The 17,493-nt window shown below is 32.6% G+C and overlaps 1 protein-coding gene across 1 annotated transcript; it reads right to left on the bottom strand.

Moving 5' to 3' along the window:
* Positions 1 to 170: 170 nt before the first annotated feature.
* On the bottom strand, positions 171 to 13,963 carry LOC111020185 (dynamin-2A). Its single transcript, XM_022296772.2, has 22 exons — positions 13,527 to 13,963; positions 12,475 to 12,525; positions 12,237 to 12,357; positions 11,781 to 11,873; positions 10,858 to 10,919; positions 9,592 to 9,709; positions 8,951 to 9,293; positions 8,235 to 8,379; positions 7,313 to 7,414; positions 7,065 to 7,184; positions 6,662 to 6,745; positions 6,399 to 6,526; positions 6,088 to 6,172; positions 5,772 to 5,910; positions 4,419 to 4,495; positions 3,572 to 3,628; positions 2,359 to 2,500; positions 1,890 to 2,041; positions 1,570 to 1,683; positions 1,397 to 1,464; positions 1,024 to 1,193; positions 171 to 909 (listed from the first exon to the last, which is right to left on the bottom strand). The coding sequence occupies exons 1-22, from the start codon at positions 13,686 to 13,688 to the stop codon at positions 674 to 676; spliced, it is 2,769 nt and encodes a 922-aa protein (XP_022152464.1). The 5' UTR covers positions 13,689 to 13,963; the 3' UTR covers positions 171 to 673.
* Positions 13,964 to 17,493: the final 3,530 nt, after the last annotated feature.

The raw sequence follows: 17,493 nt of genomic DNA, 5'->3' as shown, positions 1-17,493 counted from the left end.
TTACAAGATTCCTTTGATACATAACCTCGTGGAACTAGGTTCAAGTTAAGAAAGAATGAATTATGGCAAACCAACATCTATCACCATCACAATCACGACATTATCCTTGCAGAGGAAAATTTACCCAAAACAATATCACAAGGGGCAAGAATCCAAGCAATTGCGCAATATTTAAACCCATAAAAACCAGTACGTTTGAGAATTACCAATCTCCTCTATTTTGAATCAAGTATACAAATGTTACAATGCCAATATAGGAAGTGCATTTTGAGAAAGGATCACTATCACCACAGACAAATACATTAGTGTTCAAAAATGGGTGCAACAATAATGAAAGAAAACAAAATCTCAAGGCAGGAAAACGAATGTGAAAGGAAATATATTGATGGATTTCAAGGATACTTTTGAGTCCAACATTGCAACGTTGCCATGGCGGCGGGACGGGGCCGATCTTCAGAAGCCAATGAAAATTGGATTTCTATATGTACACGCCATCCTTCTTTCCAAGTTCCAAAGGTAATCTACTGTTCCCCCGGTAATGCTGGACTAGTAGAAACATATGAATATATGAGAAGACTGGGTGTGGGTACCCAAACTCTGGTGTGCATTGGCGTCACCCAACAAAAAATATTGGTGAAGATAAGAAAATGTCAATAGTATAAACTCAGTCCAACTAATAGTATTTTGAACCAGAAGAAGCAGATGGTGGGGCAGGAGGCATTCGGTTTGGAGTACGGCGACTGTTCGAGCTGGAACGCGAGTTCAAATCCCCATTTTGATCTGGATCACTGTAACGCCGACTGTGACCATTGGAAGAAGATCTGTTGTAGTTTGCAGGAGCATTAGCTGCAGCATCAAAGGCAGATTTCCAATCTTCACCTGATGGAGCACTCGTTCTCGGACTGCTTTCTGCAAAGATAAACATTTATATAAAAGTCTAGCTCAATGGAAAAGAAAATTAAACTCAAGCTCAATGGTAAGATATATAGGAAACAGCATGAATAAAAGCCACCAATTGCATACCTGCACCACTGTCAGACCAGTTGGCTGCAGCAGCTGCTCGGTTGTCATGTACGCTGAGTTGACGTAGCAATTTGGAAAGAAGAGATGATTGTTTTTGGCATCGCTCTCTCTTATTCTTAACATTGTGATCCTCGAGAAGCAGCTCCTCTATCCTTGTTGTGCTTTGAGCACTACCGAAAAAGAATAAAAAAATTTCTAAATCGTTAACATATTAGATCTGAGAACAGAACTGTCTCAATCATCTGGCATTTAACTGACTAGGAATATACCATCCCAGGTCATCTATATAAACAGAAGGTGAATAAGTAATGGTATGTCATGTCATACAAATATTAACAAATGCCCCAAACAATTAAGCAGAATTGGATTCAACCTGATCGAACTATACAACTGATTCAGCATATCTTCCTTGGCTTTCTCAACTTGGCAGAGGACAACTGCCTGCTCAGTTCAATCAATCAACCAGCAAGGTATTATATTAAACCCATTATATGGCATAGAGTGGCGTACTAAAAAACAGTGTAAAGTGATTTTGCTGAAGCTTACTTTTGGGACATTGGCAGCCAAACTGTTCAAAACAGCTTCAACATAACCACGTACTTCTTGGGACATCCACCGTAGTTCTTCTTCAGGATCAACAGGTTTTCTAGCCATCGTATCCTTGATCCAGAAAAATCAAGTTTTTAATCAATAGCTTGTTTTTCCAATTGAGCAGTTTTCTAATTTGCGATTGAAAATCAACGATTTGACAATTATGAAACAAGATCTTATAAAGCAAAAACTGTAATAACATGATGAATCCTCTGAAGTACTCGTTATCATCCAGAAACTTGCTACAAAGAAATGGATGCAAGTTGGTAACTTACAAGAGAACCATCAGAAAGACTCTGCCGCATGTGAAGACCACTTTCAGGGCCCTTTATCTGTCCTCTGTACGGTTGAATAACATTTCGTATTTTATTCAACCATTCAACCTTGTCTGCCATACTTTCAGCCTTCAAGACAACAGCGTTATGTGCTGCAAAGAGAAGGAGTTGCAGCACAAAAACAAGTTAACATAGGCTCCGGTAAACATCCCAGAACCTAATTGCAATGGAGATTATCTAAGGAAAAGGATGCTCTTTGAGACAAAATAGTGGTTAGTTTACATGGATCACCACCAATTAGAGGATTTTCTGTAGCCTCCTTATAATTTTGTAGGTCGGGAGGATGTTTCACCTTCCCCTCTCGTACTTCTCTCTTACGGTGGTATTTTAATAACAAAACATAACATAATAAGGTAGAAGGACCAATAGCAAATTGCCAAGTAACTGGAACAATCAACAGAGAACAAACCTTTAAGAACAGTTTTATATGCAACCTTGCTAGTGATCTTGAACACGAGACCTTTTCCAGAATCTGGTCCATTAGCTTTCTTATCCTTTGAACCCTTTGAAGGAGGTTCATCCTCTTCTGAAACCTCTTCGATATTACATTCCTGCAAACAAAACATAACATTTTTTTTAACAAGAAACAAATTTTTCATGGATAACAAAACGCGTAACACAACGTATTGATATGGCTTCGTTCGAACCAGATATCATTGCTTCATAAAACTTCTCTGAATTTCTATAAAATTTCCCCTCCATCAGATAACACAGTAACTCTCACATTTTGATATTTAAAAAAAAATTAAAAATAAATAAACTCTCACATTTAAATATTCATTATGTTAATCACAAGACAATGATCTGCTTATCACCCCAGAGCATAGAACGATAAATATATGCAACATAACCAATTCTACATCCCATAGTAACATTAAAACAGAGACGAAAGAAGAGTATAAATAAAAATGGATAATATCCATCCAAAAATTTGGCAGCTTTGACCAGAAATAAATTATAGTTTTCAGGTCAGAGGGTAACTTCCTTTTTGTAAATATAATCTTAGTTCTATGATAGCTAACTAGGAAGCATGTTTGTAACTTGGACCACTTGGTTAAGTCAGCCTTTGCAGATGGATTCCCAACTCTCCCCCTTCTATTGTATTCTTTCATTTCATTAATAAAAAAGCTATCTTTTATATATATTATATATTCTACAATATCCTTCAAAAATGATGTTACTAGCAAAAGATACTGTAGTTTGAACATTTATAATAAAACATGGTTTTCTTAACAGTTTTAGTAAACACAACTACGTCCATAACTTATCGTCTTTGGTTATCTTATGTGATAAATTATAATAGTTGTAAGCCTTTGACAACGTAAAATATTGAGAAGTATCGAAATGCTTTTGCATTTGATATAACACAGTTTCATTACTCCAAAATTTATTGACGCTTGTATCTTGGTCAAGAGAAAATGGGTTCCAAAATTTGAATATTGATAGTTAAATGCACATGCTCAATGAACTAAGAGATCTCAATGAAAAGTTGAGTTTCGCATTCCTTCCCCAGAACAAAAAATACCACAGAAATATGTTAGCGAAGTGTCCATGTCATTTGAAAATTAACATAATCACAACTAGAAAAATTTACATTCTCTAGCACTGATGGTTCTTCATACCTCCAAAGTGATCACACCACGGAAATGTCTCTCCTCTTGCTTCTTAGTGTAACCAAGCTGACATAGGAAAGGACAAATTGTAAGAGCCATTCTTCAAGCACAAGTGAGATGAAGAAATGACAGATAATCAGCAATGGTTACACAAAAGTACACAGATTCTCTTTTGTAATTCGGCCCAGATCAGAAGCTAGACATGCTAATACAGGAAGCAATCTTAAAACTAAGGATAGTATGCAGCTACAAGCATCTTGCATCTTCAACGCAATTCCAAAGTGGTTGAGTACCCACAAAATTTCTCAAGACATGAAGCAACAGGATGAGACATACCGGTGGAAGATAAAGAAGCTAACAGAGTACTAGAGCATCTTATTAGAAAATTAGAACATTTCTTTGCAGATAAATCAAAATATTATCACCTAGACATTTGCCGCTATTGCATAATAATCATAACAAAGGGGAAATGAATATTGGAATTTTATATCGATATAATTTAACTAGTACTCGTCGATAAGACTTCATAAACTATTATACGCCCAATTGTTTTTTTTTTTCATAACAGAAGGTGACATGATAAGCAGAATACTTGACATTGCAACATCATGTATGAGTCGGAGTCCAATTTAAATTATGTACATGTCAAAAAGAATGATAGAAGATAGAAATCTAACATGAACGTTCTTTAGCCGTCAAATTTGCACGTAAAAGCACTAATCCGAGCATATAGCTCAAGTGAAGGCACCTATTACTATCCCTAAGTTTGATGGTCCATCCCACCCCACAATTGTTTGACTCAAAAAGAAATGACACATAATAGCTACTTGAAATTATAGAATAAAATGACACATACCTTTCCCGTCTTCTCATTTAGAACAAACCATCTTTTACTCCATCCATTTGTCTTAGCGCTTTTCTTCAACAGAAAACCTAAAATATTAGAAAATTTCAAAGTTAACTGGTATAATCATAGTAACTAAAACAAATACCTCATCAAGAACCGGACTCCGATGTTCTAGTCCTTGGATAATGTAAACCTTCAACATCCAACACATTCTTAAGATTTTGAGTTCGACCTCACAATAAAAGAAAAGAAATATTTATCCGAACAAAGCATTATCTGACCAACACTATTCAAATGAGAAGTTAGATCAACAATGTTTTAAAAAGCTTTTAAGGGTTACGCACTGACACTCGTCTTTTTAAGCAAGGCTCAAATTTTAGCTTCAAAGAATATCGAGGAGGCCCGCATAGTTGTCTTTTGGCCTCATAAAATGACTAGAATAATAGAATAATGTCAATCTGCTGCTCCTTCTCCAAAATTATAAAAGTTCCCGATGCAATGTAATATACCATAGTTGGGGTAATTCAGCCTATTACAACACTAAAAGAAACATTAAAGACGAAAATTGAAGAATGGGATGATTCTATGATCGATCAAAATAATAATGTTCAGGATCATCTTTAGAGTCTTTACTTAAAAGAAAGTGACCATGATAGATCACAGTTTTTTCCTTAACATTCATATAATCATTAAGGTTAGTTATACTTTGACTATACATTTTTGTTATTTTATCTACGTTATTTTGTTTAAATTGAGGCTCACACCTCATACCATTGCTTTGAGACTTGCGACTCAATTATTTCAAGATAAAAAGCCTTGAAACCACTTTTAGTCCTTTTAAAATTTCAAATTCAAGCATTAGCTACTTAGAGAAACTTCCTAACACTTGAGTCTGAAAGCATATTTTGGCCTGGACGATTCCAATCACAGGGACAAAATTAAATTTACTACCACAAATTAATAACTCTGAGTGCTTTCCTAGTTTGGTTCCTGGTCCAACAAAAAGTTCAGCACGGGATTCTTTTTTTTTATATCCACGAGTGTCGGGGCCAGCTTGCGCGCAGCTCAACTAATCTCACGGGACAACCGCCTGACCCTACTACATTTGGTTGCCTAGGTAACTCATAGGATATTAAATCCTAAATAGGTGACCATCATGGTTTGAACTCATTTCCTCTAAGTCCATTGCTATTTACATTGGCCTTTATTGACCACTAGGCCACACCATGATGGTTCACAGTATTCTTTTAATAGATAAAGCAAATTACAAATTTAAATAAAGTAACAGACATCAATTGCATGAGATAGAAACAGAGAGGTCTACTAACAATTTGCAGAATTCATAAAAGTAAATATACGTACCTGCTGTTATTTCCCCTTCTGGACCTGCAGTCTTCAAACCAGAAGTTTCCTGTACTTCTTTATCCTCTTTTCCTGGTTTTTCCTTCATTGATTTCAGGCTTCCACTACTTTGCTGACCACTAGTTTGAGGACTAGTTGCCTGACCCAAAATAATAATGAGGAAAAAGAAAAGGGGAAGAAAGAAAAAGGAAGATGCTTATAGCGACCATGAGGTGGAGACGTGATAGAAAAATGAGATAAACACAATTATAAACACATAGCATATATCAAACACGATATTAATTTTCTGTAATTCTTATCATAAGAGAACAGATACCCTGTTTAATATGGCTTGCTCTGCCTCTTGCCCTCTCTTTGATGATTTGTGTTTCACCTCCTCCTCTCGACGTTGCCTCTCCATTCTAACTCATACAAAATACAATTAAAAATGGTTTAATTCCACTAAATGCTAGAATACGAATTTTTAATAGTAGATTTTCACTAAGGGGGTCGAGGAAAAACTAGGGGAAGGTTGGTTACAGTTATCTTTATTCACTCCTTCAATGCATGCATCTTTTATGTTCAATATCATTATTGTTTACTAATTGAGGAAATTAATATAAAAGTCAAAGAACATATTAGAAGTACCTCCTTTGTACCAGTCGAATAAAATGTTGTGGAGGCACAAAAGCTCGCTCCATGTCAACAAGTGCGACTACCATTTTCTTCGCTTCATTCTTAAATCCATCTAATGCAGCACTTGCAATGGCCACGATCTTCAATAAAGTTGATAACATTTTTAATATTTAGAGGCTAAAGGCCACAAAGAAATGACACTGTTTTGATCATGTTAAATGTGTACCATTTTCTCTTATAAACTATTATAAACTAAATAAATTTGAATGTCATACCTCTCTCTTGAAAGGAGGGTATCTTCCAATACCTGGTGTAGAATTTGCAGCAGCAGAAACTATATCTACTAGAACGCGATGGACCTTTTTTGTCAGCAAAGCAAGAACTCCATAAGTATCAAAATAAATGAACTAAAAGATAAAGTACATAAAGATGAGCAGATGACCCTTTGCATATTTGGCAAGGTAAATGCAAACGAACTTGTATATTTTTTTCAAAAAAGAAAAGTCTGGCAATCGGGTGAGCAATTCAAATCCCTAATGGACAATGGAAGAGCAAAAAATATGAAAATGATAGACTTTTAACATACAAATTAGTAGACATGAGAATTAAACTTTCTTCTGAAGAGGGAAAAGGGCAACCAAGTGAAGAAACATAGCAGTATAGCACAGCATGGTTTACCTCATCAACACAGAGACGTGATGGTTCTTTTGCAAGCTCTAAAACACCTTTTATTAGAGATCGCAAACCCTTTTCAGGGGATATCAAATATGGTTGATAACCATCAGCTTCTAACACAATCTGTTTCAAAATAATTAAAAGAAAATAAGTAAAGGTTACAAAACATAGAGAGAAAACCTAAATGCAAAACAAAAAATTCAATGTCAAAGAACAGAACTGGTGAGAAAAGGAGGCATAGGAAAACATACCCTCTTCACATTATTAATGTCAAAGTGTCTGTCTAGAGGGAGCTGCTTGATTCTATTTGGAAAGTTCCCCTCAAAACTAGCAACAATTTTCCAACCAGCACCCTGAAATAGAAATCATCATGAGCAACTGAACCCCACTAATAAAAAAAATTGTGCACCACTTCGATGTACGAACTGGGATGATCATTCAGAATCAAGTATTAATTTATATTCCAAGAATAAATTTATAGGTTATTATACAAACTAACAAGATGAAAGGAAGAAACTATGACAACATAAACCGGACTAGAAATGACACTAAGCTCAGGGCTTGGGATTTTTCTCTCTTTTTGTAATAAATAAAAGCCTTGGTTGAAACACGGCCAAATGTACACCAAAAGACATCTTTGTATAACAGAGAAAGCAGCCTTTTCATTTTCAGATTCCTTAAGCAGAAACAGGAAGGTCTTTGTGGAGGACAAGGGCCGGAGAACAAAAGAGACAGAGAAAATGAGACAGTTATTGTTTCTTACTGATACATAAATATATGAATAGTGAATACAGATAAAGATGGAGAGATGAGGTAGACGGATGGAGATGAAGGAAAACCATTCAACCATCGAGTATGTTAACTAAAATACAATCATACTTCTAAGCGAGTGGAGTAAGAGTAGTAAAGGCAGCAGTCCATAACCAATAGCTTTGATCATCTCATTATTTATTAAGCAAGAAAATCGCAAATTACATCATAGTTTCCAAATTCGTTCGGACCAGGAAGTTTGAGTTTTTCCAGTCATGTTTTTTTTGGATAAAGAGTTTTTCCAGTCATGTTAAGTAAAGCTGCAACAGTAATGAAATTAACATGTATATTACTAAAATAGCCAGAAATCGGCCTCCACCAGAGCAATTAAAGAGAACCAAGTGTAGAACTAAAATCACTCACCTCACCGGTTGCAATGTGCTGAAGAAACTTATCCTCAAACTCGCGGCAGAGTTGCAATGCTACAGCTCTTGTCCCTTCAGCACTGTCCACTTGCTCCCCAAGCCTCGATAACTCATCTTGAACAATCTGAGATTTTCCTTGTAACCTAGAATATAGTAAATTAAGAAGTAAATAGAAACTAGGAAGCCAATTGACAGAGAACTACACCAAAATCCCCTATGGAGCAAGACCAGAATACATATTATCATTATGTGTATTGGTCTCTCACTCACATGCTTCAATTTAATAACCCACAGTCACTTTGTTAAAGTTTAAATTAAATATTGTTTATTACTAAAATAAAAATAAAATACAATTATTATTATTATATAATTTTAAAAAAAACCCCTCAATTAGTTGGATCCAACAAAGTTGAAAGTTACAAAAATCAAATACAAGCGAAGCTGCCTTTAGAGATGCAAATCTTATCAAGACCCAAAATTCTTAAGCTTCAAAAGATTCTAAGTTGGAAGCTTTTTCTTTAATATAAAACAGCAGAATCATTGACATAAAATAATAGTACAAATTAATATGACCTAGCAATGCAACTGAAATTGGATCAAATTTAATTGGAAAATTTTGACATCACGTCTCATACATAAATGTAATCCAAGAAGCAGTTTAGAAGTTTGTGGTTAAAGAACACCATTGATAATGTAGCATCTAAAATAATTTACCCAGATAATAGGTTTGGAAGTCTGACTTTCATACGGTTCTGTATTTGATGAGCCAAAGCATCCACCAAAGCAATTCTACCCAGTTTACTCTGAGGGGCTCCAGTCAGTATGGATTTCAGACTTTCGCTCTCTGCCCTCCAGGCAGTTTCCAAAGAATTCTCAGAGCCAACAGATCCAGACTGTGCAGAAGCTATTGAAACAGATTGACCAATTAAAGCAACCCATGGTATATCTGAGGCTCTTGATGGTCCTTGATTTAGTAATAGAGCCTGAACAGCAGCCAGAGATTTCTGATCTGAAGCAGCTTGATCTATTTTGCTAATTATCCCAATAGTTCTGGTCCCTGCAATCAACATGATATTCTCCAGTTTAACAAAAGAATGAACAGCGAAGGAGGAGATGTTTCATAATAATGTAGTGAAGTGCAAATAAGAAGGGAAGAAAACACAGTTAAGAATGAGAAAGGAGGCTGCATGGAAATTCCTATATTTCACACCACGAGAGTAGTAAAATCAATAGTTACGAGATTTATTGCAGCTACAGGCTTAAACAAAACATAATTACCCCCTCCCTGGCCTCTCCCTAAGAGGACAAGTCAAAACTGCATATAAATCCTAATTTTCCCAGGTACTGAAATTTACCTTCACCATCATACTCCTTTGCCAGTCTGAGGGCACGAGTTGAAGCAATCTCGACTGCTTGAGAGGCAGGCACAATGACTAGCAAAATGGCATCGTTGTGCTCAGCATATTCACTAATCTATACAAGAAAAATTATCACCAAAACTGCTTAACCAAAACAGAAAAGTTATCAAAATCAATACATCGACCCAAGAGCATTTCAATTTAATGACCACACAAGATTGATATATCGCCAATCAAAATGTGTACCATCTTCTAAGGATTACACATTGTGTATTGTATGAGTTACTTTACTTATTTATCATTATATAATACATGGTTTACTTAAAAAATAATAAATAGAATTTTCAAGAGTTGTTGGAGTAAGCAGAAATCTCTGACTTACCTAATTTGTTAACTTAAACATACACTATTGTTTACAAATTACCAATTAGCTTTAAATGAGCCCCTGTCCACTAATTGCCTTTTCGAGCCTTTGAGCTTAGCATGCCACTTTCCGAGCCCACTTTTTTTATACTTCTGTAATTATTTGGCAGTTTTCCCTTCAATACATTACTGACTCCCTCTTAAACAGAAAACTCATTATCCATTATCTTCCTCATCCGATCACAAAGAAATGAAAAATCCACCTCTATGCTATAAAAAGTTTCCTAAGAATTTCTTACCCTCCAGGAACATTTGTGGATTGCTCGTCAGCTACTTATTCTTTTTTATTTTTTCTAAAAACAATAATAAGTGAAACATATGCTTAATAATGTCTAATCATAAATAATATGATTTGTTTTTCGATGCAATTTTAAAAAACCAGAGGATCTTGAAAAAATTAATAATTAAATCAACATTAACAAAAAAAAATGATATTCAAAACAAAATATTGTTGAGATTTCTACATATAAGACAATGCTAAAATTATCATAAATGACAGTTAAAGAAAGGATAATACTTTTTTTTCAAAAGAAAGGATAATACTTAAGTATTTAGTGTATTTTACTTAACAAATGACAGTTTATTTTACTTATACTTGATAATACTTAACTTTATTATTGAACTCTCCACATTTAACTATTTAGTGTATTTTTTCTAAAAGAGCCTTAATTATATGTTTGACTTGTACTCTAGTAATGCACCCCAGCTTTAAAGTTTCACCGTTAGAAATTATTAACAAATTTATCGAAGAATTCATTCTACAGCCAAATGTACAAAAGAAGAAATAAGAAAAAGAGATAATGAATAGATGACAACTACAGAATGGTAATTTGCACTTACCATTGATTCACTCACGCTTCGCTGATCAAGCCCAGGTAAATCAATCAATTTCAACGGAGGCGCTGAGAGGAAGAATTGTTAACTTAATTACATAAGTGACATTAAAGGATAAGTTACTTGGAAAGATATTTCTTGTACTAATACCTTTATTTCTCTTTGGTTTTTGTTTGTTAAATATATAATGATCGCAAATTTGAGTTGTTAGACACTAAAAGTTCATTAAAAAAATCAAGATTTTGTATTGCATTTATATTCAATTTCCATTAGGTTTGTTCTATTTCTGAAAAATTATATCCAAAAAAACAACCACCAAAATCAATTTTCTGAATCAGAAAACTATTTTCAATTTCATGAAACGAAAACAACTTTGAAACTACTTCTGAACAAATTCTCTAAATGAAACTACTTCTGAACAAATTCTCAAACATTTAGGGTGTGTTTGGGAGTTAGGATAAAATGAGTGATTTTGAAAAAAGAGACTTACAATTGATTTTCCAAAATCACCATCCAAGTGATACCTTAAAATTAATTTTAAATGATTTTAAACCTTCCTAAAATCAATTTTTTAATTTGCATGATCAATGAAAATGGAAGTGATTTTGGCAATGGCAAAACTGATTTTGGCAACACTGGTAGAAGTGGCCAAAAGATATCTATATTGTTATACCAAAATCACTTCCAAACACACCCTTAACCACTAGTATAAGTGACCAAAAGATAGCTATACTGTTATACTAACATGCACATGCTAGTGTCCATCACAATTCCACCACATGCGGAAGTACTTCAAACTACCACTGAACTTATTTCTGCTCGGTTCTAATAGAATGTTTATGTGACAACCTCACACAGAATACACATTAAATTATATCCTTGATAAACTAAAGAAATTGTCAGCCACTAGCCATGGACTCATGAGCTACCTGTACTAGTGCGAAGCTTCAAATAGATTTCATCTCGGCTCTTGCCAGAGGAACCTTTACTCAATCTGTCCTGTAGGGAGTGTCGCAAAGCACCTGCATTTCATATTAAAAAATGAAAATTAGTTGGACACTAGAAAAGTACCATCTAGTACTACTACACTATCAGTTCACAGAATGTTAGCGGATCATTTAAAACATGGAAAACGTGAAAGAATACAAAAGACAGGATAACACATTCACCACCAATTGGCGTTAATAAATAATAACTAAAAAAGCAGCTCAATATTTTAAAGTAACAAATTCAATTAGAAAATAAATCTATAGAAAAGTAAGAAAAAGGAGTTCAAGAAACAATTGGAGTTTGTAGAAATACTTATCAAAGCATACAAAAAATATAAATACAAAACTGTAACTAATGGATAAAATCAAAGAGGGATATCCATTATAATCACTAACTTGCAGAAACTGGCTGAGACTTATTGTCAATCTGCAAGATAATTGATTTGCTGCTCAAGGAGCCATCCCTCTGTAAATCAATGCTTATGGGAGCCCTGGTAGCACCATTTTCACCAGTTGGCTGGAACCAAAAAATAAATATAAGCTTGTAAAGCAATGATCCTAATGTTGGCACTTGTATGGTTGTATATGTAGAAACTTAAATGTAGGTTCTGAGAACATGTGAAGTCCAACTTACCAAAACAGGATGTCCAATCAAGCTATTCAAAACTGCAGATTTACCAGCTCCCTGAAAGAAAAAAAATAATAACAAAAAAAAACAAATCAGAATCCTTGCTATATCTTAGACACTAAGGTGCTACAATTTTAATGGTAGTGCATAAGCACTTCAGAAGCAAGATGCAATCATGCAATCAAAACCATAGGCTGCTTGTTTTGCTGTCACTTTCCAGTTAATTATGAGAAGTTCAGTTAATAAAGTACTGGATATTCTCCTTCCATTGTTCAAAACCACAGAAAATCGAAATAAATGTAGAACTTGAGACAGTACAACAATATAACCATTACAGAGTGAGCATGATATCCACGGCCAATTCAATTTCAAGTGATGGTTGAAACAACATGTCATTTTATTTCCATATTTATGTGAAGTGCTTTCAGCACTACTCTACTCATTGATCCACTGAATATGTGCTTTATCCTCCAGGACGTTTCAGAAGCTACACTTATATGCCTTCAACTAGGCATGAAACTTAGATAGATATAGAATATACAGAAACAAGTACTCCATCGCCAGTGATCTCTAAAATTTAACACTACCGAGCAACCTTGTTGAGAAATTAAATTTTACCGAATCAAGCTAATTTCATCAAAGTGGTCTGGCAAACTACAAATGCCAGTGCCCTGAAATGATCAACGCGTTTTCAATAGCTTCAGGATTGTTACGGAATATGTAGATTAGATCGATGTAGCAATCCATTATCACGATTTCGTGAAACAGATACGAATGTTCAATGGCATTGCGATAGTGCAGATGTCCCGATCACTAGGAAGTGGTACGTCTCCTTCCAATTATAATCGTACGTCAACCTCAATAACTGGAGATGTGCATATCTAAAAAATTCCTGAGTTTCGGAATTTCTAAGATCCAGTTCAGATAGGATCTGCCACTTCGAGTGATTTTTTCGTGAATTTGATGAACAATGCATGCGCAAATAGTAAATAGATGCCAAAACTACAAAATGTATAAATGTAATCCGAGAAACGCGAATCGGAACAGTGTGAACTTACCACATTCCCCAGGGCCACGACGTTGAGGAAAGTGGAAGGCCTGCGAGAGGAAGTACTGGAGGTGGACGTTTCGTCGATATCCTCGTCGGCAAGTAGTGCCGCAGCTTGCCGCATCGAGTCCGCCAGCTGAGCCAACTCCTCGATTGCCTCCACTGAATCCATTGTGAGATGAGGAAGGTCGAACAGATGGTGATAACACAGTTGGATCTAACTCGAAGGTGGATCGATTGGATTGAAACCCCGTGATAAGATAGATCTCTGAGCACGATTCCTCCAAAAAATTGGAAATTCGACGAGATTATCCCTGCTTCTTTCCTTTGGTCGAATGGTAACAAAATGAGGGGAAATCGAACAGAGTTCCCTCTCAACTCTCTCGAGTATTTTCTAATTCTAAAAATAATTTGATCGCTTTTCAGTTTTCCCCCGTTCTTATTATCGATTTTTTTTTTTTACGTTATATAATTTAAAATTGATTTTACGTGTTTTCCTTTAAATTGGCATAACTGTTCCGTTCCTTTCTTTTTCTCTTTTTTTTTCCTTCTTCTTCCTCTCTTTTCCTGACAAGATCTCTTCGCCTCTTCGCATTTTAAATTTTTAGTTTAATTCATTTTATAATTTGCAGTTGTCACTTGTCAGAACCTTTTAAATGTTTTCATTGTTATTTTTAAATAAATTTATCAAAATATAATCGCATCGGTTTTTTTCTTTTCTTTCTTTTTCAACTTTCTTTTATATCAGATCGGTTTAATTAAAATAAATTAATTGTACGTATTATAAATAAAATTAATTTATTTTATTCTAAAAATAACAATAATATTGTTTTGTTTTCATGTTTCGCATCTCCCCTAGAATATGGTAACAAGAGAATAATGTGCAATTATTTGCTTATCTGAAAACGATATTCAATAAAAAAAAATAGAATTGTATTATTTGTATTTCAATATTTATTAAATACGTGTTTTGTAGTAGATTTGAAATAGCATCTCAAATTTATAGAATTGTTTGATGTGTGTTTAGTAAACTAGTGGTAACTATCGACTACGTATTTAGTTAAATCTAAAATAGTATTAATTCATTTATGTTATAGATTTTGTATAATTATTGTTTTATAATATAATATATTTTACGTGTTTTAATTTTTGTTAAACAGTAATGAAATGAGTTTGTAACTTCAAATAAAATATTTATATTTATTTTGATGCAATTATGCATTTCAAAATTTCAAATTCAAAATCTAAAAATATCGAAAACAAAAAAATGTTTGTGTTTTAAATATAAATAAAGATCAAATTTGTAGATAATTAATTTTTTTTAGTACATGAGAATGAGAATTTAAATTATCAACCTCATAGTTTGATTTATATACTTTAACCAACTATGCTTGGTGGACGTAAATGATAAAAAGCAAAACTAAACTAATTTATTGAAACATAGTATATGATGAACAAGAGTTTGAATAAATTATATATATAATTGTTTAAACATAGGGTCACTTGCAAAATTAGCAAAAATAAATATTTATTTGCAAGATTGGCAACAAAATCCCAATTTTGCGCAAAAAAGAAAAAAAAAAGCAAAATTTGTAGGCCGAACTTGCATAGCACATACAAATAAATAATAATAATAATAATAAAGTTAATTTTACCTTCAATTCTATCTCATTTTGAAATTATCTCATAGTCATATTATTTAACTTATGATATACCTTATCTTATCGTAATACCATTTAGTATTGGATATACTATTGTTATACCTCGAGATCATACCATTTAATACTTGATACATCGTCGTCATATCATTTAAGTTATAATTTATTATTGATATATATTTAATTTAATTACTAATATATACACGCGTCATTGTATATTATTGATAAATTATTCAGCATATGATATATTATTGGTATACCTTATTTAATTACTGATATATACGCTTGTTGTTATACCATATTTGATATGTCGCTTATAGACATGGTTTTATATACTATTTACATATCTCATTCAATATACTTGATATATGGACGTCGATATACCAATTATATATTTGAATGTTGATACGTTATGTTTTAATAAAAACCATCGGGTAATTTACCTACCTCATTTAATATACTTGATTTTTTGGAACTATGGGTTGAAAGTTCAAATTCGTACTCTAATTTATAAAAATTATATAACATTTTTTTTTCCAACTCAAATGAAATTGTTCAAATAATTATTTTTTAGATGGTTTTTATAATTTATAATAAATAGATGTCATTAGCCACCTACATATGAATTTCGATTGCCTACGTGTTACCATCAACCAAATGTAGTAGTGTCAAGTTGTCCCGTAAAATTAGTCGAATGGTGAGCAAACTGATCCGAATATTTATTGATCTATATGTTGAGTATCAATTACAGATTTGTTTAAATATAACTTAAAATAACGATAAATAAATTTTTTCAGACCAAACTTATCAAAACAAAATATTTGTATCTTTTAAATTTATAAATATTTTCCGACAAGGACAGGCAAACCATAGTATATTCTTAAAAAAAAAAAACCATAATCTTCCACCTGTAACTAACGTTATTGTTACCGAAGTTAAAACATAGGTTTTTTTTTCTTCTCGTATTTCTTTTTTTTTTTATAAACTAGTCAGAAACACGTGCGATGTACGAAAAATTTCATAGTTTTATTTTAGAGTTTAAAAGTATAAAAAGTAATTAAACAATTAAAAAGTTTACTACAATTTGACTCTTTTATCTCACCAACATGTTATTCTCCACTTATGACGTTGTAGTAAATCCCATCATCCAAATTTAGTGACTAAAAAAATTGAGAAACATTGTTACTTAAAAATTTTTCATAAGTGAAATACACCAAGAAAAAGAAAGAATAAATAATTTAACACATATTCTTAAATTTTTACCATTTTTTATTCATAAAAATAACAATTTCTAAAAGAAATAAAACTTTATGTTGATTTCTTATTTGAGTCATTGAAAAGAAAGTAAATATGTCATTTTTTGGTTTTTCTAATAAATTACTTATCGTATATAATAAATCGTCTATAAAAAGTAACAATTATTCACGTTGCATTATAATTAAAAGAAAAATTAAAAATTAAAGGTTCAAACAATCTAACTAAAATAAGAAAAAAAAATCAAGACATAAACAAACATTCCAATGAAAAAAATAAAAACTCAAGTTTTGGCTGACAAAATATTAAAGAAATAATAAAAAAACAACAATTGTTTTTATAATTGTAGGGGAAAGAGTTAGCCAACTTTTCAACTTATTAATTATAATTATAAATAAGCCATAACTTTTTTTAATGTTTTTTTTTCCGAAACATCAACTTTTTTTTAATTAATTTATAGAAATAAAACTTTACACATTTTAATTCTGTGAAATTTTATTATTAATTATAATTAAAAACAACTATAATTTTTTCAATTAATATTATAAAAACAAAGAGACAAAACTTGACCTACCCTATCTTAATTTTTAATATTATTTTAACTCTTTATTTTTACTCAATAATTAGTAGTTCTTTTGATGATTCAATAATTAATGAAAAAATTAATTTGAGAAAAAAAATAATTGACAAAATAATATGGAGGGTGTGTATTAATTGGAGGAACCTGGATGAGAGAGACACATCTATAGAGACAATAGATGAGAGAGATATTTGTATTTAGAAATCAAAATTGTCCTAATAATAGTGAAATTTTTTTAAATAGAATGATAAAATTAACGTAAAAGTTATATTTTGTGCATTTTTCTTTTTTCTCAAAAGCTCTTGATCACATTTTATATTACCAACCTATAATGTTCTTAATTTGCTATTTCTTTTCCTTAATTATTATCATTATATTATAAGTTTGTTAATTTTTTAACGTTAAATTCCTAAATTTGTTTATTCGCCCGTGAAAAATAAAGGCAATAATGAGGAGAAGGAAACCCTAAAAAAAAACTCTCTCTA

The sequence above is a fragment of the Momordica charantia genome (assembly GCF_013281855.1).
Source record: "Momordica charantia cultivar OHB3-1 chromosome 4 unlocalized genomic scaffold, Mcharantia_2.0 BLBB01000004.1, whole genome shotgun sequence".
Taxonomy (NCBI): domain Eukaryota; kingdom Viridiplantae; phylum Streptophyta; class Magnoliopsida; order Cucurbitales; family Cucurbitaceae; genus Momordica; species Momordica charantia.
Note: the sequence above shows the minus strand (reverse complement) of the source record. Positions and strands in the feature narration are given on the sequence as shown.

What these genes read in the sequence shown, in the direction of transcription:
- LOC111020185 (XM_022296772.2), bottom strand. Translation starts at nt 13,688, where the DNA reads ATGGATTCAGTGGAGGCAATCGAGGAGTTGGCTCAGCTGGCGGACTCG. An exon ending in AGCACATTGCAACCGGTGAG is followed by an intron (nt 7,415 to 8,234) that starts GTGAGTGATTTT and finishes TTTCTATTTCAG; the next exon opens with GGTGCTGGTTGGAAAATTGT. An exon ending in CACGTCTCTGTGTTGATGAG is followed by an intron (nt 6,746 to 7,064) that starts GTAAACCATGCT and finishes CTGACAAAAAAG; the next exon opens with GTCCATCGCGTTCTAGTAGA.